Source organism: Dipodomys merriami, unplaced genomic scaffold (genome assembly GCF_024711535.1).
Source record: "Dipodomys merriami isolate MVZ:Mamm:240054 unplaced genomic scaffold, mDipMer1.0.p SCAF_60, whole genome shotgun sequence".
NCBI classification, from domain to species: domain Eukaryota; kingdom Metazoa; phylum Chordata; class Mammalia; order Rodentia; family Heteromyidae; genus Dipodomys; species Dipodomys merriami.
In genome coordinates, this window is record NW_027206180.1 from 8,237,292 (window position 1) to 8,261,879 (window position 24,588).

Genomic DNA, 24,588 nt, shown 5'->3' on the forward strand with positions numbered 1-24,588 from the left:
GGCCCCGGGAGAGGGCGCCTCGTCCCCCGGGCCTGGGCCGGGCGGAAGCGCGGACTACAGCTCCCAGGAGGCCTCGCGCGCGCCCGGCCTCGGCGGCCGCCGTCACCAACCACGTGCCCCGGGCCGACCACCACGTGACCGCCAGCGCGAATCACGTGATCGCCGGCGCGGGTCACGAGAACTCACCCGGGGCGGCGGGCGCTTCCCGGCCGGTCCGTCCGCCGCGGGCCATGGCCAACGTCTCCAAGAAGGTGTCCTGGTCCGGCCGCGACCGCGACGACGACGAGGCGGCGCCGCTGCTGCGGCGGGCGGCGCGGCCCGACGAGGGGACGCCGCTGCTGAACGGGGCCGGCCCGGCCGCGCGCCAGGTGAGGCCGCGGGGGCCGGAGGGGAGCGGGGCGCCGCGCAGGCGAGGCCGCGGGGGCCGGGGGCCGGAGGGGAGCGGGGGCCGGGCGAGGCCGCGGGGGCCGGAGGGGAGCGGGGCGCCGCGCGGGCGAGGCCGCGGGGGCCGGGGGCCGGAGGGGAGCGGGGGCCGGGCGAGGCCGCGGGGGCCGGAGGGGAGCGGGGCGCCGCGCGGGCGAGGCCGCGGGGGCCGGAGGGGAGCGGGGCGCCGCGCGGGCGAGGCCGCGGGGGCCGGAGGGGAGCGGGGGCCGGAGGGGAGCGGGGGCCGGAGGGGAGCGGGGGCCGGAGGGGAGCGGGGGCCGGGCGAGGCCGCGGGGGCCGGAGGGGAGCGGGGGCCGGAGGGGAGCGGGGGCCGGAGGGGAGCGGGGGCCGGGCGAGGCCGCGGGGGCCGGAGGGGAGCGGGGGCCGGAGGGGAGCGGGGGCCGGAGGGGAGCGGGGGCCGGGGGCCGGGGGCCGGAGGGGAGCGGGGGCCGGGCGAGGCCGCGGGGGCCGGAGGGGAGCGGGGGCCGGGCGAGGCCGCGGGGGCCGGGCGAGGCCGCGGGGGCCGGAGGGGAGCGGGGGCCGGGCGAGGCCGCGGGCGTCTGAGGCGAGGGTCCCGCGCGCTCCGCCCCGGCGGCCGCCGCCCGGCAGTTTCCCCAGGGGAGGCTCGGGCTTTCCCCTCGGGTCCACCGTCCTCTGAATGCCGACGGCGCGCGCGCCCGGGCGGCGGGAGCCCTGCACGGGTCAGCCACTGCGGTGCGGGGCCGGGGTCGGGCGCGGGGCTGGGGTCGGGCGCGGGGCCGGGGTCGGGCGCGGGGCCGGGGCCGGGGTCGGGCGCGGGGCCGGGGTCGGGCGCGGGGCCGGGGTCGGGCGCGGGGCCGGGGTCGGGCGCGGGGTCGGGGTCGGGCGCGGGGCCGGGGCCGGGGTCGGGCGCGGGGCTGGGGTCGGGCGCGGGGCCGGGGTCCGCAGGAGTTAGCCTCAGGCTGTCGGCCTGCGGGCATTGCGGCTGCTCTCCGTCTGCTCGGTAACGATCCTTCATCTGTGGGTCTGTTACACACCTGTAAGACCACACAAAGCAGGCTGCGCCTGTAGAACTTTCTTTTAGTTCTTCCAGTCCCGTGAAGACACAGAGCATGCTCTTGGCCGGTAGGAAGTAACTCCGCTTCATTTGAATAGTTCTTTCCTTCTTGGAATATGTCTAGTGGGGTTTGTTGTTGTTTGTCGGTCGTGGCTCAGAGTTCAGGCCCAGAGTTTAGGCCCCACAACCGACCCCCCCACCCCCCCAAAAAAAAATTCCTTCCCATAGACCCGCTCAGTGCCCTACAAGGATGGATGGAAGGTCACATTGGTGCTTAGCTTGAGAAGTGTAAGATCCTGAGGCAGGCAGAGCAACAGCAGAGGACAAAGAGTGTGTGTGTGTGTGTTTGAGACTCTGCAATAGTTCGGAACACAGGGTGGGTGTGGAGGTCAGACCTGTTGTGCATGAGCTGGCTTTGCGTTTGGCTGGGGGGGGCGGGGAAGCTGGGCACTCTGGCACAGGGGAAGCTCAGCCTGCCTTAGCTGGGGGCACAGCTGGAGGCTGGGAGTCCTGACTCCTTTGCACAGCAGTACCCGAGGGTCTCGTCAGGGTCTGTAACCTGACTGTGCCAGTTTTGTCATTTGCCCAAAAGTTAATGCAGCACCGCACCACGCATGGTGCCTATGAGGAAGCACTCAATAGATACTAGTTGTTCCTAACAGCGTTAAGAGCAGCAACAAAGTGGGGGAAACGGCAACCCCCAAATGACTTGTTCTAGCACTCTTGACAGTCATGCGTGGCTCCATTAGCGACCGAGTAAGTTTCCTGGAGGGAGGCTGTACTGCGTCCAGTGGGCAGTGCAAAGGGTCAGGCACCTCCTGCAGCCTGACAGGGGCCTTGGATAGACTCAGCCGACAGCCATTGAGAATGTTCTGGTGAAGTGAACATATACACCTGTTCTTGCTGCCTCTTTCTTTTGAAACAGGGCCTCTGGGTTTCCCAGGGTGACCTTAGGCCAGAGTAGCCTCAAACTTGTCCTTTTATGGAGTAGCAAGGGTACAGTTGTGGCATCTACTTCTAGCTAGGATATTTACTGTTGTACAACAAATTTCCAGAACTTTTTTCATTTTGCAAAACTGAAACTGTTTCAGGAGCAGCAGCACAGCCGGCAATGTCAGTGGTAGGGCCAGGACTCCCAGCCTGTCCCGCGGCCTTTACCGAAGTGCATTTTCAGCTCTGCCTGCCGCTGCCAGACCGTGCTTTCCCAGGTGTGACTGTAGCATACCTGGCATCTCCCAGGCTGGCCGAGGACTCATCCTCCTGTGAGCAGGTGCTGTTGGCCGGCCTGTGGCCAACCCCTCTCCCATGGTTCTCAAAACCTGCTGAGGTGCCTCAGGCAGATGCAAGTCTGTGTTCTTGGGTGCTATGGAGCAGTGCAAGGTCCTTAGCTTTTCCGGCTCATGACAGCCGTTGCGAGCTGGTGCTGATAGCTTCTCTGTGCTGTGTTTATCAGCCTGCCTTACTTTGCCACATGTCTGTTGCAGCCAGTGCTGTAGAATCTCCCTGTGGGGTCACTGGCTGCTGCCCCCAGTGTCCTGTGGGGAGCAGGCCTGCTAGACATGCTGCCTGTCACATGCGCCTTCGCTCATACACAGATAGGGAAGCAGCAGCTGCCCTGGCTCCTGGGCAGAATTCAGGCGTGAACTGGGACTTCCCTCTGACTGTGCAAATGGCCTGCATTCTCGGTGTGCCTGCTCTCCTCCCAGGCCCAGCAGTCTGTCCCCAGCTCCTGGAGGGGACCCTGCCAACTTCAGTGGAGTCCTGGGCACAGAGCAACAGGTGAACGGGAAGATCAGGTTCTTAGAGCCTGTTTCAGAGGCCTTGGATCTGCCCGCTATTCCCTTCTGGGGCGTCCTCACCTGTCAGTGGTGCTGGTCCTCATTTGGCATGGACTGTTCTCTTCTGGGGTGTCCCCACCTGTCACTGGTGCCGTTCCTTATCTGGCTTGGGGGAAGGGGATTGGTCTTCCCTCACTACCTGGCTGGTCCCTAGTGTGTCCGCTACATTTTGCATCATGAACAGGTGCGTGGGGGGCTCTGGCCAAGTCTGGAGGGAAGCCCTGTTTGGGAAATGTGTGGGATTTCAGAGATTTCAAAGTGGAAATGCTGGTGGTAAAGGTGACTGTCTCAGCTCTGGGTGATCAGCTGCTGGGACCGACCACAGAGTCTTGCTCTGTTGCCCTTTGCTTTTTAATACTGGCTATGAGGGCTGGGAAGGTGGCTCAGTGGTAGAGTGCTTGCCTTGCATGCCTGAGGCCCTGGGTTCGATTCCTCAGCACCACATAAGCAAAAAGAAAAAAGCCAGAAGTGGCGCTGTGGCTCAAGTGGTAGAGCGCTAGCCTTAAGCTGAAGAGCTGAGGGACAGTGCCCAAGCCCAGAGTTCAGGCCCCACGACCGGACCAAAAAAAAAAAAATACTGGCCGTGGGGCACCCATTTGTGGCTCTGAGCCCAGAAACTAGCCCCTCCCCCATCATGTTTGTAAAAACTCAGAAACTAGGGGAAGGAGAAGCGCATGGTGCCATCTCCTCCACTCAGCCATCCCCCCCCCCCCCCCCCCCCCCGCCAGCAGCTGGGCTCACAGGCAGGGGTGGAGCCCAACAAGGGGCTCGCTGCCTCCCGCCTGCCCACGCTGTGCTTTGGAGACCTCTGTGGCTAAGACCCCTCAGCTCTGCATCATGCTCACCCTTCTGCTGGAGGCCCACTGCAGCACATCCCGGGCCGGGTGGGCTCAGAAAGGCCACACTGGTACGTGGCATGGTGGCTGAAGACAGACCCCCCCGGCACGGGCACTGCTGCGTTTGTCCCGAGGGGTGACAGCGCCCTCCCTCAGTTTGCTGCAGCAAGGCGGAGCGCAGAGTGAGCAAAGTCCGTGCCGCCCTCCGCGGTTGGGCTCGGCGGTGGGAGCAGCCTGGCCTCGAGGGTGGGAGTAGAACGCAGCCCCTCCGGCTCCACGCGGCACTCACCACCACCCCTCCTCCGCTTTTAGCTGCCTCATTCTGCCTTTTTCCAAGTTGGACAAATGAAAACCATGGAGTTGGATGATGAGCTCTTGGACCCGGTGAGTGGCCCGCACCCTCACTCCTGGCCTCACAGAAGTGCATCCTCACAGGGCAGTGCCCCACCTGAGGATGGAGGACAGTGGGCAATGGGGGTGGCGGGACAGTATGGCTGGCAGACAGCAGGGGCCCCCAGAGACGCTTCAGAGGTAGACTGCTCCAGGGAAGCGTGGCCAGCTGGAAGAGCAGAGGTGGACAGGAGTAGTAGAAGACGGATCATGGAGCACAGAGCCCTGGGCAGAAGAGGATATGGTCTGAGAGACTCAGGGGCCAAAGGGCTGGCTCTGGCGCAGGTGAGGAGGGGGTCCCTGAGGGGTAGGGCATCCTTGGAGAGCGAGGGTTGGTCATATCTTCTGACACCAGAGTGGACTCTGGCCCTTCTACCACACTGGGGGATGCCCAAATTCACTTCCTCTCTGGTGGCACTCCAGTTTGTCCCAGTGGCCTGAGGGCTGTGCATCTCACCTGCCCGCCATATATGGAATCATGGAAGCTGTCCTTTGCTCTGTTGGCCTAGCACTGTGTACTAGTAGATTTGTGGGTGTTAAAATAATCTTGTGATGCTGGGTGCCGGTGGCTCACGCCTGTAATCCTAGCTACTCAGGAGTCTGAGATCTGAGGATCATGGTTCAAAGCCAGCCCAGGCAGGAAAGGCCATGAGACTCTTATCTCCAAGAAACCACCAGAAAACCAGAAGTGATGCTGTGGCTCAAGTGGTAGAGTGCTTGCCTTGAGCTGAAGAAGCTCAGGGACAGCACCCAGGCCCAGAGTTCAAGCCCCACGACTGACAAACAACAACAACAACAAAAAAAACCCTTGTGTTCCTGAGACAAGCCCATCTCAGTCATGATGTTCCTGGATCTCTTGCTTTCTATCTGGACGACTGCGTATCTTTGCCCTAGAGGATGCTGCTGCTTGTGCTCCAGGGCAGATGTTAGGCTCCTGTGACTTCCCGGCCTGCCTGGAAGTGTTGGGAGAGTGCAGGCCTCTGGAATGAGTGTCCCTTCTTCTTCCCTTTGCTCCTCATTCCCAAAGAAAGTACAGAAACTGGACATGATAACACATGCCTGTAAGCCTAGCACCTGAGAAGCTCAGGCAGGAAGAGTGAGTGTTCCAGGACAGCCTAGATTACATACACAGCGAGACAAAACCCCAAAACCTGTGATTCTGCCTTTCCTTCCACAGGAAGTGGACCCGCCTCCCCCCTTCCCCAAGGAGATCCCACACAATGAGAAGCTCCTGTCCCTCAAGTATGAGGTGGGCCTCTGCCCTGGACCCCAGCCCTCGCCCTCCCCTGCCCCTCCCGCCCAGGTCCTTGGTTGGTAATGGCCCATGCGCTCTGCTCTGCAGAGCTTGGACTACGACAACAGTGAGAACCAGCTGTTCCTGGAAGAGGAGAGGCGGATCAACCACACGGTAAGGGGGGGCTGTCCTGTGACCAGGCGGTGTGTTGCCTGCTCCCTTTCCTCCTCTGTCCCCAGCCTCGGGGTTCTGACACCACTGCTTGAGGGCCACGTGACATCTGGCCTCTCACGGTAGAGACTGTAGGAGGAAACGTGCTAATGGCAACCAAGAAGGCTGTCCCTACAGATGGCAGCCTTGGACGGTCAGCAGCTGTGTGGATTTGTTGGGAACGTCACCCACTCATGTCTTGTGGTGCTGCATGTCATTAAAACATGGGCAAAGGCCGGGTGCCGGTGGTGCACGCTTGTCATCCTAGCTACTCAGGAGGCTGAGATCTGAGGATCACAGTTCAAAGCCAGTCTGGGCAGGAAAGTCCATGAGACTCTTAGGCTAGCACTCTACCACTTGAGCCACAGCGCCACTTCCGGCTTTTTTCTTTTTGCTTATGTGGTGCTGAGGAATCGAACCCAGGGCCTCAGGCATGCAAGGCAAGCGCTCTACCGCTGAGCCACCTTCCCAGCCTCTCTGTGAGACTCTTACCTCCAATAAAACTGGAAGTGGCGCTGTGGCTCTAGCGGTAGAGCGCTCACCTTGAGCTGAAGAGCGCAGGGATAGCGCCCAGTCCCAGAGTTCAAGCCCCACGATCAACCAAAAAAAAAGGGGGGGGGGCAAGACTTGGTCCTGGGCGCTGTGTGTGTGTATTTATGTGTGTGTGTATTTATGTGTGTGTGTGGCATCCTTGAGGGCCAGCCTCAGAGCTGTCTGCAGCCTGTCATTGGCTGAGATGTCCACATCCGACTCCACCTCTCCCGGCAGGCCTTCAGGACGGTGGAGATCAAGCGCTGGGTCATCTGTGCCCTCATCGGGATCCTCACGGGCCTCGTGGCCTGCTTCATTGACATCGTGGTAGAGAACCTGGCCGGCCTCAAGTACAGGGTCATCAAGGACAGTATCCTTCACACCACCTAGCAGAGAGTGGGGGCTGAAGCCTGTGCCCTCACGAGTGGGCGGAGCCAAGCGGCCCAGCACTGTGGGTGCTTTCCATCCAGCCTGGGGGGGGTGGTGCCTGGACTAACAGCTGCACCACTGTCCTACTTGGGAAACATCTGTGGTGTCCGCTTACCCGTGGCATTGCAGGACACCACGTGCACACAGACTAGCCACGGGAGAGGACAGGGCGCCCGTGGGCTGTGAGGACAGCTGTTCTCAGCCTTGACTTGCTCCCAGACATTGACAGGTTCACAGAGAAGGGCGGGCTGTCCTTTTCCCTCCTGCTGTGGGCCACGCTCAACTCAGCCTTTGTGCTCATAGGCTCTGTGATAGTGGCCTTCATTGAGGTACAGTGATGTGCACTGGGCATCTCAGGGTGGGGGCAGGAGGCAGCACAGGGTCAGGCGCACCCTGGTGGCCGGTGCGCGTGCATGCTTTGTGCGAGTGGAAATCAGGAGCCATGTGAGATCTAGTGGTAAGACAGGAAAACCACCTGCGCTGCCTAGGCCCAGACCCTGCGTGATGCCATTCCAGGCCTTAGCCCCTCAGCCCCGGTCCCCCATTCCCATGCCATACCCACCTTCAGCCCCTATCCTAGGCAGGTCTCCCGTACCTGCCCCATGCTCAGACAAAGCAGGATCTGCCCAGAGCACTGGCATACCCAGACCCCATCCTCCATGGCCTGTACTGTGGGTCTCGGGGGGGGGGGGTGCTGTGGACATGGGCTAGGACGAGAAAAGGGCAGGACCAATTTCTCCCCAGTGGGGACTCACTCTGCCCCAAGGCAGAGGGCATCTCTTATCCTGGGACTCCCAGGAGTCCGCCATCCCCCCCTCCCCCCCCCCTTTTTTTTTTTTGTCGGTCATGGGGCTTGAACTCTGCGCCTGGGTGCTGTCCCTCAGCTCTTGAGCTCAAGCCTAGCTCTCTACCACTTGAGTCCTATATAACACCACTTACAGTTTTCTGGTGGTTCATTGGAGATAAGAGTTTCACGGCCTTTCCTGCCCAGGCTGGCTTTGAACTGTGATCCTGAGATCTCAGCCTCCTGAGTAGCTAGGATGACAGCCTTGAGCCACCGGCGCCCGGAGATCTTCCCCTTTTTCTAGGCTGCTGCCCTTAGCATCCTTGTCATGGGGTGATAGACACAAGAAGCTGCAGCTCCAGAGCCATGAGGGCATCACAGCAGCCCTACGTACAGAAGGTCTGCTTGCTTGTGCTAGACGATGCTCAATCTGGAGCAGCCCCCAAGCTGCCCCTGTGGGGTGCACGGATATCATGTCTCCACCCAGGCCCCGGCACAGCCCACAGGGTTTACTTCCTTGGCAGAATTGGGCTGGAAGTGAGGACCTGCGCGTACCAGGCAGAGAGTCCTTCCTGGGCCTGGCTCCACTTGGCTCCTGGGCCATGGAGCTGTTCCTGCTCACCCCACCACCTGCTCAGTGGAGTCTCCTTCTCTTTCTAGCCAGTAGCTGCCGGCAGTGGGATCCCCCAGATCAAGTGCTTCCTCAATGGGGTGAAGATCCCCCATGTAGTGCGGCTCAAGGTGAGCTGTGGTGACACGGTGCGGCACTCGGGATTTCCCGGCATGTCTCTCGCCCTTCCCTCCTCTGTGCTTGCTGCTGGTGTGCGCGTAGGTGCTGGCAGGGGTACTCCGCAAGTGGCAGCACTCACTAACCAGCACGGGCACACTCGGCCAGCGCGTGAGTTAACCAGCACGGGCACACTCGGCCAGTGTGTGAGTTAACCAGCACGGGCACACTCGGCCAGTGCATGAGTTAACCAGCACGGGCACACTCGGCCAGCGTGTGAGTTAACCAGCACGGGCACACTCGGCCAGCGCGTGAGTTAACCAGCACGGGCACACTCGGCCAGCGCGTGAGTTAACCAGCATGGGCACACTCGGCCAGCGCGTGAGTTAACCAGCACGGGCACACTCGGCCAGTGCGTGTTACGGTCGCAGCCACGTAGAATGTGCCGTCATATAGGAGCCTGTGGGTGTTGGCATTTCGATTCCTCAGCACCACATAAGCAAAAAGAAAAAAGCCGGAAGTGGTGCTGTAGTTCAAGTGGTAGAGCGCTAGCCTTGAGCTGAAGAGCTGAGGGACAGCGCCCAGGCCCAGAGTTCAGGCCCCACGACCGGACCAAAAAAAAAAAAAAAAAAAAAAAGTTTCCTTAGTACTCATCATGCTTAGTGTCAGCAATGGCCTCCTAGCTCCATGAAGTCTGGGTGGTTTTGACCACAGTCCGCCTATTCCTGTTCTAGCCCACATGGTCAGCCTTCCCAGACCGAGACTGGTCAGAGGGCTTCCTGTCCCTGGTTCAGGAGACTGGTTGTGCGGAGCCTGGGTCCTCCTGTAGGCTCTTTTTTCCTTCCTTCCTTCCTTCCTCCCTTCCTCCCTCCCTCCCTCCCTCCCTCCCTCCCTCCCTCCCTCCCTCCCTCCCTCTCTCTCTCTCTCTCTTTCTTTTTTTTTGTTGGTCCTGGGGCCTGAACTCTGGGCCTGGGCGCTGTCCCTCAGCTCTTCAGCTCAAGGCTAGCTCTCTACCACTTGCGCCACAGCGCCACTTCCAGCTTTTTCTGCTTATGTGGTGCTGAGGGATTGAACCCAGGGCCTCATGCATGCAAGGCAAGCACTCTACCACTGAGCCGCCTTCCCAGGCCTCCTGTAGGTTTCCTCGGTGCCTGCACTGAGCATGAGCTCTTCTCCCCTGTGGATCTGTGCCCCAGGCAGGCAGGCAGGCATATGTGGTGTGTGTTCTGTCCCTTGGGGGCCTAGGTGCAGTCACTTCTACTGTCTCATGTGCTGTGAATATTTGCCACGCTCTAGCAGACTTAAGGGCTACCTTTAAGACTCCTGCCTGGCATGGGAGGCTGGTGGTGCACACACATCCTCCAACAGGGACCCAGGACCGTGTGCCCTGGGTGCTGTGAGGTGGGAAGAGGCTCCCAGAATGACAGTCCCTGCGCTGAGGTGTGGGCTGCCTGTCTGTCAGTGGAGGATGCCTGATGCATGCTGTACTGTGGCCAGCTTGCTTTGGGAAGGAAACCAGGGAAAAGACATGTCCCGTGTGTGTGTGGGGGGGGGGTTACCCTCAGAGTGTGGAGAAGGGAGCCACGTCCTGGCCTGTGCATCCTCCTGGAGCCCAGCAGCTCCCGCATCCCAGGGTCCTACCACCATGTGTGCACTTCAGCCCAGGCTCAAGCCCAGAGTTCTGTATCCACACGTGTTTTTTCTTGTGTTCTAGACATTGGTGATCAAGGTGTCCGGCGTGATTCTGTCCGTGGTGGGAGGACTGGCTGTGGGAAAGGTAATGAGTGTGCACGACATTCCCCCCCCCCACCCCCCCCCCCCCCGCTCTGACCCCGCCCCTGAGAGGAAGCCAGGACCTGCGGGCGTCCTCTGAGTGCTGTATTTCTAGGAAGGGCCTATGATCCACTCCGGGTCCGTGATCGCTGCCGGGATTTCCCAGGGAAGGTCAACATCGCTCAAGCGAGATTTCAAGGTAAGCCCTCTCCCCTGGAGGCGTGTGAATAAGAGCTCCTCTCTTCTCCCTCTCCTCATCGCTCCATCCCTCCTGGCAGGGGAGCTGGTCCCCTCTCCATCCCTATCCCCAACCCTACCTAAGTGGCAGCCTGGACTGCTTCCAGCCCAGGCAGGCATGGATCCTTTGCTTCTGCCCCATGTGGCATCCTTCTCTGCACAATCCCAGTGTGTGTGTATGTGAAGAGTCTGTGACGCCAGCCAGCTGAAGAAAGTCAGAACTGCATGGAGAGAGAGAGAGAGAGACACAGAGAGAGAGAGAGAGAGTGTGTGTGTGTGTGTGTATGTGTGTGTGTGTGTGTGTGTGTGTGTGTGTGAAGGGTGTGTAAATGGACTCGCTGGCGCTTGTTGTCCAAGCTTGTTTGGGGCTGGAAATGATAGTACATGTCCATAGTCCAGGCACTTGGGAAACAGAGGCTAAAGAGTTGAAAATTTGAGGCCAGACTGGTGGTTTACATAGTGACCTGTATCAAAAAATGGAATTTAGAGGCAGAACATGTATATTATGTAGGGGTGTGTGTGTGTGTGTGTGTGTCCTGTGGCTTGAACTCTGCCTGGACACTGCATAGCACCACTTCCGACTTTTTCTGTTTGTATGGTACTGAGGGATCAAACCTAGGGCTTAATGCCTGCTAGGCAAGCACTCTATCACTAAGCCACATTGCAGTTCTGTTTTTGTGTAATGTAATTGAATTCAAGACCTTACAACAGCTGTCTTGCCGGGTGCCCGTGGCTCATGCCTGTAATCCTAGCTACTCAGGAGGCTGAGATCTGAGGATTGCAGTTCAAAGCCAGCCCGGGCAGGAAAGTCCGTCGGACTCATCTCCAAAAAAAAATATTTTTTTTTCTTCAGTTGTGGGGCTTAAACTCTGGGTCTGGGCACTGTCCCTGCGCTCTTCAGCTCAAGGCAAGCGCTCTACCGCTTGAGCCACAGCACCACTTCCGGTTTTCTAGTGATTTATTGGAGATAAGAGTCTAAGGCTAAGACCTTCCATTTTCTTTGGTACTAGGGCTGAAACTCTGGGTTTTGTACTCTTACTTAGATTTTTCGCTCAAGCCCAGTGCTATGACACTTGAGCCACATCTCCCCTTGTGGGTTTTTGGGGTTACCTGGAGTCTGCCAGGGCTGGCTTTTAACCTCATTTCTCAGTTCTCAGCCTGCTGAGTAGCTAGGATTACGGGCGTGAGCCATAAATGCCCAGCTTCAATTGTGTATAAAATGAAAAGCAGGGTTGGGTTCTCCACTTACTTGGTTTCCTTCTGGTTTCTCGGTAGAGCTGTGTTAATAGTCTGTGTGTGTGTAGTGAAGCTGAGCTGCTGTTGTAGATGGGCTCCTCTGGTTATCTCAGCGGGCTACGCGGTGTGCCAGCCACATAGGCCTTGCAGGGTGCTGGAGCCTTGCAGGGTGCTGGCCTGCAGGGTGCTGGGGCCTGCAGGGTGCTGGCCTTGCAGGGTGCTGGCCTTGCAGGGTGCTGGCCTGCAGGGTGCTGGCCTTGCAGGGTGCTGGGGCCTGCAGGGTGCTGGCCTGCAGGGTGCTGGGGCCTGCAGGGTGCTGGGGCCTTGCAGGGTGCTGGCCTGCAGGATGCTGGCCTGCAGGGTGCTGGGGCCTGCAGGGTGCTGGCCTGCAGGGTGCTGGCCTGCAGGGTGCTGGCCTTGCAGGGTGCTGGGGCCTGCAGGGTGTTGGCCTTGCAGGGTGCTGGCCTGCAGGGTGCTGGCCTGCAGGGTGCTGGGGCCTGCAGGGTGCTGGCCTTGCAGGGTGCTGGCCTTGCAGGGTGCTGGCCTGCAGGGTGCTGGCCTTGCAGGGTGCTGGGGCCTGCAGGGTGCTGGGGCCTGCAGGGTGCTGGCCTGCAGGGTGCTGGCCTTGCAGGGTGCTGGGGCCTTGCAGGGTGCTGGGGCCTGCAGGGTGCTGGCCTGCAGGGTGCTGGCCTTGCAGGGTGCTGGGGCCTTGCAGGGTGCTGGGGCCTTGCAGGGTGCTGGGGCCTTGCAGGGTGCTATGGCCTTGCAGGGTGCTGGGGCCTTGCAGGGTGCTGGGGCCTTGCAGGGTGCTGGCCTTGCAGGGTGCTGGCCTGCAGGGTGTTGGCCTTGCAGGGTGCTGGGGCCTGCAGGGTGCTGGCCTGCAGGGTGCTGGCCTTGCAGGGTGCTGGCCTGCTGGGTGTTGGCCTTGCAGGGTGTTGGCCTTGCTGGGTGCTGGCCTTGCAGGGTGCTGGGGCCTGCAGGGTGCTGGGGCCTTGCAGGGTGCTGGCCTGCAGGGTGCTGGCCTTGCAGGGTGCTGGGGCCTGCAGGGTGCTGGGGCCTTGCAGGGTGCTGGCCTGCAGGGTGCTGGCCTTGCAGGGTGCTGGGGCCTGCAGGGTGCTGGGGCCTTGCAGGGTGCTGGCCTGCAGGGTGCTGGCCTTGCAGGGTGCTGGGGCCTGCAGGGTCCTGGCCTTGCAGGGTGCTGGCCTGCTGGGTGTTGGCCTTGCAGGGTGTTGGCCTTGCAGGGTGCTGGCCTTGCAGGGTGCTGGCCTGCAGGGTGCTGGCCTTGCAGGGTGCTGGGGCCTTGCAGGGTGCTGGCCTGCAGGGTGCTGGGGCCTGCAGGGCGCTGGCTGTGAGTCTGTGCTGCCCATGGCAGCTCTGTGACTCCAGTAGCTGATGGGGCGATTGTCCCCCGTTTGTCTTAGTCCCTTTCATGGCAGCCTGTATCCCCTACAAGTCTACCCATGCCGTTCTCCATCCCTTCCTCCTTTAGATCTTTGAGTACTTCCGCAGAGACACGGAGAAGAGAGACTTTGTCTCAGCAGGAGCTGCGGCTGGAGTATCAGCTGCATTTGGAGCGCCCGTGGGTGAGGAGGGGCCGGCCCTGCCTGGCCTGTGGCTGTGCTTTGGGGTGTTTGTGTGCTCATCGCTGACTAGGCCAGGGAGCGAAGCTCTCCCTGCTTGGTTGAAGGTCTGGCCTTGGTAATTGCAGAGGAGCACTGGTCAGGTGTGGCCAGTGCTCACAGTCACCAGCCAGGGGATTTATGAGAGGTTGTACTATTGTCAGGAGCCCTGGACGGGCCCTGGGACCCCTGAGAGGCCCCTCTCCCTGTGTCCTGCCCCCCCGTCTTGCTTTCCTGGATTTGGGGGTGGGGTGACACGAGTACAGCCACCCTGTAGCCAGGTGGCTCTTCAGGCCTGCCTGCCTTCTTCCAGGTGGCGTCCTGTTCAGCCTGGAAGAAGGTGCTTCTTTCTGGAACCAGTTCTTGACATGGAGAATTGTGAGTATCCACTGGCCACCCATGACTAAGGCTCCATGTTTCCCTCTTCTCCACCTCCCCCACGGTCAGGGGCCACACCTGTCCGTCCCCTCACGGCCTCTCGTGAGTCCTTGCCAGCCCTGGACCGTCCTCCTGTCACTATCTTGTCTCCAGCACTTGCCTCACCAGGCAGTGGGCTGGGCCTGCTTGGCGCTCTAGTTCTCTCCCTCCTGTATGGGGTGGATCCTCCAGGCTTACAGGGCCTGCCTGCTGGTCTTGTCTCTCCCCTCCCCCCCAAATCTGGTTCCCGGCACTCAGTTATGGCCTCTGGCGCCCCCAAGCATGTTGGGTGGGCTCCAACACACCCCTTAGGGCCCTGGCTGGGCCACAGCCCTGAGGTTTTGACTCTTTCTGTGCTGCAGTTCTTTGCTTCCATGATTTCCACCTTCACTCTGAATTGTGTCCTGAGTATCTACCATGGGAACATGTGGGACCTGTCCAGCCCAGGCCTCATCAACTTCGGAAGGTTTGACTCAGAGGTAGCTCTCCACCCGCCTCACTGCCCTTCCGCCTGTCTAAGGCCGGGGCTTCAGCCTGGTGTGTGTGTAGGGATTCTGGTCTGGGCTGTGGGTAGACGTGAGGCCCCTTGGTGTTGTAGGGGCTTCCAGGAGCTCACAGCTACCCTGCGGGGACGGCTTGTGTGCTGCCAGCCGCAGTGCATGCGCCACCCACACCAGCAGGGCTCTGAGGAGGCGTGAGGTCTGCTAAAGGGACCCAGCTCTCCTACCCATGGGGCCTCTGTGGGTCTGTGGGAAAGTGCTAGAAAATTCCATGAACAGAGTCAGCTCACATGCAGCCCTGAGGTTTAACTGGCAGGAGCCACTTGCAAATATCAAGATTAGTCCTTCAACCAATCAGGGAGCGCCTCACCCACCAGCCCAGCCAGCTATGAAGCCCCTACAAGCAAAGCCACAGACTGACACTCCTTACCACCTTCCCTTTCTTCTCTACAGAAAATGGCCTACACCATCCATGAGATCCCTGTCTTCATTGCCATGGGAGTGGTGGGTAAGTGTCCTCCTCCCCACAGGATGGAGTAGAGCAGGGCTCCAGTGCCAGATGACCACGGTCCCCAGGGCCCCATTCCTGATAACTGCAGTCCACATAGCCCCAGTGCCAGCTAACTGAGGTCCCCAAAGCCCCAGTGCCAGCTAACCGAGGTCCCCAAAGCCCCGGTGCCAGATAACCGGGGTCCCCAAAGCCCCAGTGCCAGCTAACCGAGGTCCCCAAAGCCCCAGTGCCAGGCAACTGCGGTCCCTGGGGCCCCAGTGCTGGATGACTGTAGTCCCAGTACAGCTTTGCAGTGTCCAGAGGTTAGGCCTCCACACCCTGCAGTTCACAGGTAGAGCGCTGGCTAGGCTGGGGGTGAGCCCTGTATGGTGATATGTAGGAAGGACTGTAGGCTGGCTTTGTGTTCAGACAAAATCCCAGGCCTGCCAGGCACTGGTGGCTCACAACTGACAAAAAAAAAAAAAAAGCTCCAGGGCTGGCCAGGGTTCCTGAGGAATGCTGTGGGTCCCACAGCACCAATAGTTTGAGAATCCCTTCCCCAAATACTATGAAAAAAATAAATATGAGTTGGAGACATGGCTCTGAAGTCATGGTACAAATGATAGTGACCTGCCTAGCAAGCGTGAGGCGTGGAGTTCAAACCCCAGGATGGCCCCCAAAATAAAAGGCGTGGGACAGAGGTGGTTTAGATTTTGGTGTTTGGTTTTGTTGTTTTGTTTTTAGGTTTTTCTTTCTTTTTTTCTTTTTTTTTTTCTTTTTTTTTTTTTTTATTGGTTGTAGGTCTTGAACTCTGGGCCTGGGCACTGTCCCTCAGCTTTTGAGCTCAAGGCAAGCACCCTACCACTTGAGCCACAGCACCTCTTCTGGTTTTCTGGTAGTTAATTGGAAATAAGAGTCTCATGGACTTTCCTGCCTGGGCTGGCTTTGAACTGTGATCCTCAGATCTCAGCCTCCTGAGTAGCTAGAGTTACAGGTGTGAGCCACCGGTGCCCAGCTTATTTTTAGATTTTGGAACATAGTTAAACCCATGAGATATTCTGAGATAGGGACCCAAGTCTAAACCAGACTCTACCGGTTCCATCCACCTACGTATACTGCCTCAACAGGGCCTTCCATGGGCCAGATGCAGAATTTCCCACTTGTGGGTGGGAGTTCCAGATAAGGAATGCTCAGGGCGAGGAATGTGGCTTAGTGGTAGAGTACTTGCCTAGCAAGCATGAAGCCCCGGGATGGATTCCTCAGTACCACATAAACAAAAAAAGCCAGAAATAGTGCTGTGGCTCAAGTGGTAGAGTGCTAGCCTTGAGCAAAAGCAGCTCAGGGACAGTGCCCAGGGAAAAAGGAATGCTTGCCAGGCACTGGTGGCTCACGCCTGTCATCCTAGCTACTCAGGAGGCTGAGATCCGAGGATCACAGTTCAAAGCCAGCCCGGGCAGGAATGTCCATGAAACTCTTATCTCCAATAAGCCATTAGAAAACTAGAAGTTGAGCTATAGCTCAAGTGCTAGAGCGCTGGCCTTGAGCTGAAGAGCTGAGGGACAGCGCCCAGGCCCAGAGTTCAGGCCCCACAACCAACAAAAAAACGCCTGAGCTGCTCTGTGAGAACGTGTTCCTGTGACTGGGGGAGGGGGGCGGCAGCAGAGCTGGGGCGCCAGGGCAGGGTGAGGCCGGGCTGGCCTCTCTCCACGCCTCTCTGCTCCTGGCCGGGACTCCCCCCTGCGTCCCATCCAACTGATGGGTGCTTCCTTCTGGGTTGTAGGTGGCATTCTCGGCGCTGTCTTCAATGCCTTGAACTACTGGCTGACCATGTTTCGAATCAGGTGAGAAAGCCCCTCCATTTTCATGAATGGAGTTGACATCTGGCCTTACGATTTGGAACCACACCCAGTAGAGCTTGATTTGTGCCTACAGACCAGTTGGGGACATGCTGTATGGTCTGCTAGCGGGGCAAGCCAGATAGCAGAGGTCTCTCCAGAGAGAAGCAGGGCTCCTTGCCTGAGGGGTGTCCCTGGGCAGAAGAGCAAGCCCAGGAAGGAGTAAGACTCCACTCGGCCTCTGCCAGGGCACCGGCTCTGTCCACCCTGCCTGCTAGCCCTGTTGTTAGGTGTGCTGATGGAGCGTCTTGGCTTGGGGGCAGCTGCTTCTATACTTGTGCAGTTCTGGCCACTGTGAGTGCCCGTCACTGTGGCTAGCCTGTCACCCGTAGGAGAGAGATGACCCCAGGATGGTCTGCAGTGTGTGGAGACCTGACCATGAAACCTGTGGTGTGTCACTCTCCCAGCAGTGTGTTCGGGTGCAGGCTGCCGTGACAGCCGCGGTGGGCGTGACGGTGGGGCTGCTGCAGGGGCTGTCTCTGCAGTGAGGTGCATCCTGGCTTTGGGCTCTAGGTACATCCACCGGCCCTGCCTCCAGGTGATTGAGGCCATACTGGTGGCCGCTGTCACAGCCACGGTCGCCTTTGTGCTGATTTACTCGTCCCGGGATTGCCAGCCCTTGCAGGGAAGTTCCATGTCCTACCCGCTCCAGGTAGGCATGGGGCCCTGTGGGCGAGCACCCTGAGCAGGCCAGGTGGTCTTTGCTCACATCCTGCTTAGGCTGAGGGCTGTCGGACACAGCCTGGCTCAAGTTGAGTGTGCCAGTGTGCCTGTGTCGCCCAGCAGGTCCCAGAAAGGCAGAGGCTGGCCGCAGGGCACCCAGGGAACAGGTGGCAGTGCCAGGGCTACCACCACAATCCTCTTTCCAGAACAGCCCCTGGTGAGAGCCTCAGAAAGGGGCCTTGAGGCTGCTCACCTGGGCGTGCACACACTGTGGGCGTGGCACACACACATCTTCCACAGACGTTTGAGTCCATTTGTTGATGGGCGTCCCAGAGTGAGCACTGTCCTGGCGCCCAGACAGAGGAGGTGACCTTGCTTGCTGGGCAGTCAGCAGCCACAATCAGGACAGGGACAGTGGTGTGCTGTGGCCCCGAGCCCCCGGGCCCTGGCGGCACAGCTCTGCATCCCAGCCCAGCCCCCCTCCTGTGCTCTCCTGCTCCTGCAGCTCTTCTGTGCGGATGGCGAGTACAACTCCATGGCTGCGGCCTTCTTCAACACCCCTGAGAAGAGTGTGGTCAGCCTCTTCCACGACCCACCAGGTGTGTGCGGGCCGTGCGGCCGAGCCATGCTGCCAGGCTGCTGTCCCGATCTAGAGGACTTGACCCTGGCGTGTTAGGGTGCACTGAGCCAGCGTTAGTAGGCAAAGTTGGGGTGGTGAGACTGAAAGGGCTATTGGGTCCACAGCTGCTGGTAGCCAAACGCTAGAGCAGGGCTGGCTGTGGTCCCCCCCCCCCCCACCTACTTCCTGCCTTAGACACTGGGTCAGCGCCACCGCTCAGCCGGAGAGCCCAGCGGCTCTGTGTCAGGCCTTGCCCTCCCCCAGCTACTCCTGTGACATGGAAACTGCGCCAGAGTAGAGCCTTTAGCACGGGCTGGGCCTGGGCCTGGCTTTGGCCCTGCTTTCCCATGTGTCTCGTGGGGACACTGCTTTTCATTGTTTGCCTGACAAGGCCACCAAGAGCTTCCCTGTCTCTGGATCTGCCCATAGGAGGGGGTCAGGAAATGGAGCAGATCAAGGACATGGAATTCACGTGTGGCTCAGGGGCCTGGCCCTTCTGACCTCTGGCCTGTGCCATAGTACCTTTGGCACATAGACGGACCGCCCCAGCCTGCTGTAGACATCTGTGTTGGTCATTGTGGCCTTCCCCCTTCTTAGCCTCATTTCCCTGGCTTCTCATCCAGGAAGAGCAATCAAGAGTTAGTGTTCAGCCACTGGGGATCACAGTGGCCATCTCCAGGCCCGGCCGTGCTGCACACTTCTCAGAAGTGACATCTCCATGCCCTTTGCCTGTGTGGCCTAGCAGAGCTCACCTCTGCCACCCACTGCCGCCAGGAGGATGGTCCACTGACCACTGACCTCCACCGGCCTCCTTAGCCCAGGCCTTGCTCTGGCTTCAGAGAGGCCTCCTCCTTCACTTGGTCCCTGTGGTCAGACTGATGTACAGCAGGCCCAGCAGCTCAGCTGTTCCCCGCAGGGGTGTGTGATACATCCTTGTCCCCAGAGAGCCCTCCAGGCTGTGGGTCTGATGCAGGCCGGGGCTGCCTGGGGACTCAGTGCCTGTGCCATGGCTCCAGGCCTCCCTGCTGAGCCCACAGCTTTCCCATCTCCTTTATTGTTGTTGTTGTCAGTCGTGGCACCTGAACTCTGGGTTTGGGCATTGCCCCTGGGCTCTTAGCCACAGCACCCTTTCAGTTTTCTGGTGGTTAATTGGAGATGAGTCTCATGGACTTTCCTGCCCGGGCTGGCTTTGAACTGCGATCCTCAGATCTCAGCTTCCTGAGTAGCTAGGAGGATTACAGGCATGAGCCACTGGTGCCCGGCTCCTCCTTTGTTTTTTGTTACCAGAGTTTAAGCTCAGGCTTGCTTGAATGGCTGGCACTCCATCACTTGAGCCATGCTTCCAGATTTTTTGCTATTTTGGAGCTAGTCTTATGCTTCAAACCGCGATCCTTTTGAGTGGCTAGGTTTGGCAGGCGTGACCCACTGGCACTGGCTCCCTCTCCAGTTCTTGAGGCCCATCCATCCTGAAAAGGCGAGTGTCGAGCCTTCTGAAGAACAGCCAGGCTGGGGCTCGGTGGCCCAGCTCCGGGATGGAGCTGTGGGCTGGGTGGGGCAGCTGTGCGTGGGCAGGAGTCAGGACCGGCAGCCTCCTCTCCCTAGGCTCCTATAACCCCATGACGCTGGGCCTGTTCACCATCGTGTACTTCTTCCTGGCCTGCTGGACCTACGGCCTCACTGTGTCTGCTGGGGTCTTCATCCCGTCCCTGCTCATCGGCGCTGCTTGGGGTCGGCTCTTTGGCATCTCTCTGTCTTACCTGACGGGGGCAGCGGTGAGTCGGGGAAGTCTGCTGGGGACCACATCCCTGAAGTGCAGCTCTTCCCACACGCTCCACAAACATGCGTGCAGGGAGGGGCCTGCTGTGTGTCCCAGGCTGGCCTTGAACTCATAGCATCCTTCCTCAGCCTCCCAGGCACTGGGGTCACAAGTGTGCACCACCATTCCTTGCTCAGTTTTTTGTTGTTGTGTTTTGGTTTTGGTTTTTTGGGTTTTTTTTGTCGTTGGTCATGGGGCCTGAACTCTGGGCCTGGGCGCTGTCCCTGAGCTCTTCAGCTCAAGGCTAGCGCTCTACCACTTGAGCCACAGCGCCCACTTTGGCTTTTTCTGTTTATGTGGTGCTGAGAATTGAACCCAGGATCTCATGCATGCGAGACAAGTGCTGTACCACTGAGCCACCTTCCCAGCCCGCTCAGTTTTTTGTTTTTTGTTTGTTTTTTTTGGGGGGGTCTGATTGTGGGGCCTGAACTCTGGACCTGAGCGCTGTCCCTCAGCTCTTCAGCTCAAGGCTAGCGCTCTACCACTTGAGCCACAGCACCACTTCCGGCTTTTTTTCTTTTTGCTTATGTAGTGCTGAGGAATTGAACCCAGGGCCTCAGGCATGCAAGGCAAGCGCTCTACCACTGAGCCACCTTCCCAGCCCCCCCCACCCCCCCCCGCTCAGTTTTTTTTTGTTTTTTTGGGGGGGGTCTGGTTGTGGGGCCTGAACTCTGGGCCTGGACGCTGTCCCTCAGCTCTTCAGCTCAAGGCTAGTGCTCTACCACTTGAGCCACAGCACCACTTCCGGCTTTTTTCTTTTTGCTTATGTGGTGCTGAGGAATCGAACCCAGGGCTCTGAGCATGCAAGGCAAGTGCTCTACCACTGAGCCACCTTCCCAGCCCCCCCCCCCCCCCGCTCAGTTTTTGTGTGTGCGCGTGCCAGTCCAGGTGTCCTCAGTGCTGCCTCCTGGTGGCTTGGGCAGGGCTGCCACCTCATGCCGTCATTCCTGTGTTACCTCCTGCAGATCTGGGCAGACCCTGGCAAGTACGCCCTGATGGGAGCTGCTGCCCAGCTCGGTAAGTCCTGGTTCTCACCACTGCAGAGGTGAGAGGGCAGGGCACCTGCAGAGAGGTGAGAGGGCAGGGCACCTGCTGAGAGGTGAGAGGGCAAGGGCACCTGCAGAGAGGTGAGAGGGCAGGGCACCTGCAGAGAGGTGAGAGGGCAGGGGCACCTGCAGAGAGGTGAGAGGGCAGGGGCACCTTCAGAGAGGTGAGAGGGAAAGGGCACCTGCAGAGAGGTGAGAGGGCAGGGCACCTGCAGAGAGGTGAGAGGGCAGGGCACCTGCTGAGAGGTGAGAGGGCAGGGCATCTGCAGAGAGGTGAGAGGGCAGGGGCACCTGCAGAGAGGTGAGAGGGCAAGGGCACCTGCAGAGAGGTGAGAGGGCAGGGCACCGCCCCCCCAGGCGGGAGTCCGTCAAAGTGAGCAGAACAGGGCCGGGGATCCCAGGCGGCCGTGTTCCTCTTCCCCACGGCCAGCCAATAGCCTTCAGCCAGGCAGTCACGGGCCTCTCGTGCATGGTGAGGCCTGCGGCCACTCCCGCAGGTGGGATCGTGAGGATGACCCTGAGCCTGACCGTCATCATGATGGAGGCCACCAGCAACGTGACCTACGGCTTTCCCATCATGCTGGTGCTGATGACCGCCAAGATCGTGGGCGATGTCTTCATCGAGGTGTGCAGAGCGGGAAGCCTGTTGGCCCCTTCACCCCACACGTTGGCCCCAGCCGGGGGTCGTGGGTCCTCCGGGCTCTGGGGGCCTGTGGCAGCCCTGTGCAGCCACCCAGATGCCCTTCCAGATGCCCTGGGGGCGCGGCCACGCCTCACCTGCCGCCCCTTCCTCAGGGCCTGTACGACATGCACATCCAGCTGCAGAGCGTGCCCTTCCTGCACTGGGAGGCTCCGGTCACCTCCCACTCACTCACCGCCAGGTACTGCCAGCAGCCTCCCCGCACCCAGGCTGGAGGGCCGGGTCTGAGGCTGCAGCTTGGGGCGGGGGAGGGTCGTGCTGGCTGCAGGTAGAGGGTAGGCAGGGAGGAGGCTGCGGGCCTGTGAGCATCACTGCTCAGTCCCTGCTGGGCTCCTGGTGCTAAAGCCAGCAGCATGGGGAGGGGGGTGTTCTGGGGACCGCTGTTTCCTAGTGTGGCAGCGCCATGGCCCCAGCGCCTGTGCCCGCTGAGACGCGTGGATGGCGGCGCGGCGGTGACGGGCGCCGGGGTCCTGGCAGGGAGGTGATGAGCACCCCTGTGACGTGCCTGCGGAGGAGGGAGAAGGTCGGTGTCATCGTGGACGTCCTCAGTGACACGGCCTCCAACCACAACGGCTTCCCCGTGGTGGAAGACACGGACGACACCCAGGTACCAGGCAGGAGAGCTTGTGCTGAGCGGGCCGCCCCGCTCGCCCGCCCCGCTCGCCCGCCCCGCTCGCCCGCCCCGCTCGCTCGCCCCGCTCACCCCGCTCGCCCACCCCGCTCGCCCGCCCCGCTCGCTCGCCCGCCCCGCTCCGCTCCGGTCTGCGGAAGGGAGCCCCGCAGCCGGCACGCGCTGTCCAGTGCCCCAGCCTGACTGCTGGGCGCTGTGGCCTCCGTGAACACAGCCTCACTGTGCCCCTCACTAGGCCCAGCCTGTGGGATGCCCTGGACATGGGAGTGGTGGCTGGGAGGGCTGGGGACACCCGTGTCTCTGTGTCAGGTTCACCAGACTGAGTAGGAACTAATTCACTGCAAGCCACTCAGGTGGCTCTCAGGGACCAGAGGATCGACTGCGGTCCTGACACTGGCATCCCGCTGCCTCTGACCCTTCCTCCCCCACAGCCAGCCAGGCTCCAGGGCTTGATCCTGCGTTCCCAGCTCATTGTCCTTCTGAAGCACAAGGTGGGCCTGCTTGGTCGGGGCAGGGGAGGGCCTGGCCTTCCCACGGGCCCTGACCACCGCTGCCCACAGGTGTTTGTAGAGAGGTCCAACATGGGCCTGGTGCAGCGCCGGCTGAGGCTGAAGGACTTCCGTGATGCCTATCCACGCTTCCCCCCGATCCAGTCCATCCACGTGTCCCAGGATGAGCGCGAGTGCTCCATGGACCTGTCCGAGTTCATGAACCCCTCCCCTTACACTGTGCCCCAGGTATTCAGCCCCTCCCTATACCGAGCCCCGGGTACCCACCTGTGGGGCGGAGCAGGCCATTGCCCTTTGGCAGTCTGCAAGGACCCGCCATGTGCCCAGAAGGCATCGGGGCAGGACCTGGGGGTGGGGGTGCTGTGGCCCTTGGGAGCAGTGCTTTGGAGAGGGTTAAGGCCTCAGAGAGGCCTGGTGGGGAGGGGGACACCTCCTCTTACCCACCTGGAGCTGTGGGGATCCCATCCTCCCCTGGGGTACGCATGCAGGCTGAGTACCACACCCACCTTGCAGGAAGCGTCTCTCCCTCGGGTGTTCAAGCTGTTCCGGGCTCTGGGCCTGAGGCACCTGGTGGTCGTGGACAATCACAATCAGGTAAGGCTGGTGGTCCATGTTCCACGTGGAGTGCCCTGGGACCCTGGCTCCACAAGGGCTCTGACTTGATGTTGCTCCTGCAGGTGGTCGGGCTGGTGACCAGGAAGGACCTGGCCAGGTACCGCCTGGGGAAGGGCGGCCTGGAAGAACTCTCGCTGGCCCAGACGTGAGGCCTGGACCCTGGTGGGCAGCGGCAGCCCGGCCCCTTTGTGCTCTGTCCTGGGGTCCCTGGTCTCTTGGCCAAAGCCTTACTTCCTGGGCAGCACAGCAGCAGGATCGAGCAGCCCCATCTCGGGTCTAGCTGGCCTGTGAGCCTGCCTTTCTTCATGGACGCGTGGTTTACATCCTTAGTACTTGCCCTGTGCCTGGCCCCTTGGCACCCCGCCACCCCCGTTCCTTTCCTCCCAGCTGTGTCTCTGCTGCTGGCTCCCCAGAGGCCGGCGGAGGGGCAGAGCGCGAGGCAGGCGAGCCGTGCCCCTGCTGCTGCTGCTGCTGCTGCTGCTGCTGCTGCTGCTGTGGGACCCACACGCCAGCCACACTGCCCTCACCACCAGAAGCCTCACAGCCGGGGCTCAAGGATGCCACACTGCTCCATGGGGAGCCCCGGGTGGCCCAGGTCCCACCTGACTTAGGTGATCCCAGGCCCTGAAGACAGGAAGATGGGGCCTGTGCCAGGGGCTGGGGCCCTAAGGGTCCCCGCGGGCCTGAGGCTTGCATTTGAAGACAGCCGGGAAGACAGGTTCTCAGCACGGGGGCCGCGGTGTCAGCAGTGGCTCACTTCCGGCTACAGTGGCCACCAAGTGCGCACCACTGGGGTGATCTGTGGCCTAGCACAGAGTGGCGCTAGTCTGGTGGCATGGGCCGAGCTAGCCAGGCCTGGCCAGATAGTGTTCCTCGGGTCTCTTTTATGACCATGTGAGAAAATAAGTCGGCTGGCGCCATCCCTTTCCCTGCCTGGGGCCTAGAGGTCAGGGCACTGAGCAAGGTGGCACCGGGCGACGGGCCTCCTGTGATGCCCGCGCAGTGCTCTGTGGGCAGGGGCCCGCACTCAAGGAACGGCAGCCGCCTGTGGGCCCGGCCTTGCTCCCAGGAACTCGCTGCAGACCCTGTTCTCCAGCGCCCAGGCCGGCCCCCTCCCCAGGGAGGCCCAGCCGTCCCACAGCTGCAGGACCAGGTGTTGTCTGAGCCCTCGTGGGGGGGGGAGGGGGTCCGCGAAGCCTCTGCGTGGGAAGGGAAGGGACTGGGCAGGGCCTCAGACGATTGGTACCAAAAAAGCACGTGCAATCCTGTTCATAGTTTTATGTCAGTTACATGTTGAGATGATATTTTGGATATACTAGGTAAATAAAAGGAACTACCAAAACTCACTCGACCGTCTCCTGTCTCAGTGGCTTCTGGAACAGCT

General features: G+C 60.5%; 1 protein-coding gene across 2 annotated transcripts; it reads left to right on the forward strand.

The window, feature by feature from the left end:
• The first annotated feature begins 158 nt into the window (after positions 1–158).
• LOC138814681 (H(+)/Cl(-) exchange transporter 7) lies at positions 159–24,550 on the forward strand. 2 transcript variants are annotated; one of them, XM_070003832.1, is made up of 25 exons: positions 159–368; positions 4,446–4,517; positions 5,701–5,772; positions 5,866–5,931; positions 6,736–6,868; positions 7,147–7,256; positions 8,372–8,452; positions 10,153–10,215; positions 10,327–10,410; positions 13,174–13,267; positions 13,617–13,681; positions 14,083–14,199; positions 14,674–14,728; positions 16,491–16,551; positions 17,119–17,257; positions 17,774–17,867; positions 19,490–19,659; positions 20,669–20,720; positions 21,247–21,374; positions 21,545–21,630; positions 21,927–22,056; positions 22,512–22,571; positions 22,641–22,817; positions 23,103–23,183; positions 23,267–24,550. In XM_070003832.1, exons 1-25 carry the CDS (start codon positions 231–233, stop codon positions 23,351–23,353), a joined length of 2,415 nt encoding a protein of 804 aa, XP_069859933.1. In that variant the 5' UTR covers positions 159–230; the 3' UTR covers positions 23,354–24,550. The 2 variants fall into 2 exon arrangements, with proteins under 2 accessions (XP_069859933.1, XP_069859934.1); XM_070003833.1 differs by lacking the exons at positions 159–368; positions 4,446–4,517 and adding an exon at positions 4,546–4,808.
• Positions 24,551–24,588: the final 38 nt, after the last annotated feature.

Excerpts from the sequence above, each read along its gene's own strand:
- LOC138814681 (XM_070003832.1), top strand. The coding sequence starts at position 231 with ATGGCCAACGTCTCCAAGAAGGTGTCCTGGTCCGGCCGCGACCGCGAC. Across the intron at positions 13,682-14,082 it reads AGTTCTTGACATGGAGAATT|TTCTTTGCTTCCATGATTTC; the intron begins GTGAGTATCCAC and ends TCTGTGCTGCAG. Across the intron at positions 21,375-21,544 it reads TGGGCGATGTCTTCATCGAG|GGCCTGTACGACATGCACAT; the intron begins GTGTGCAGAGCG and ends CCCCTTCCTCAG.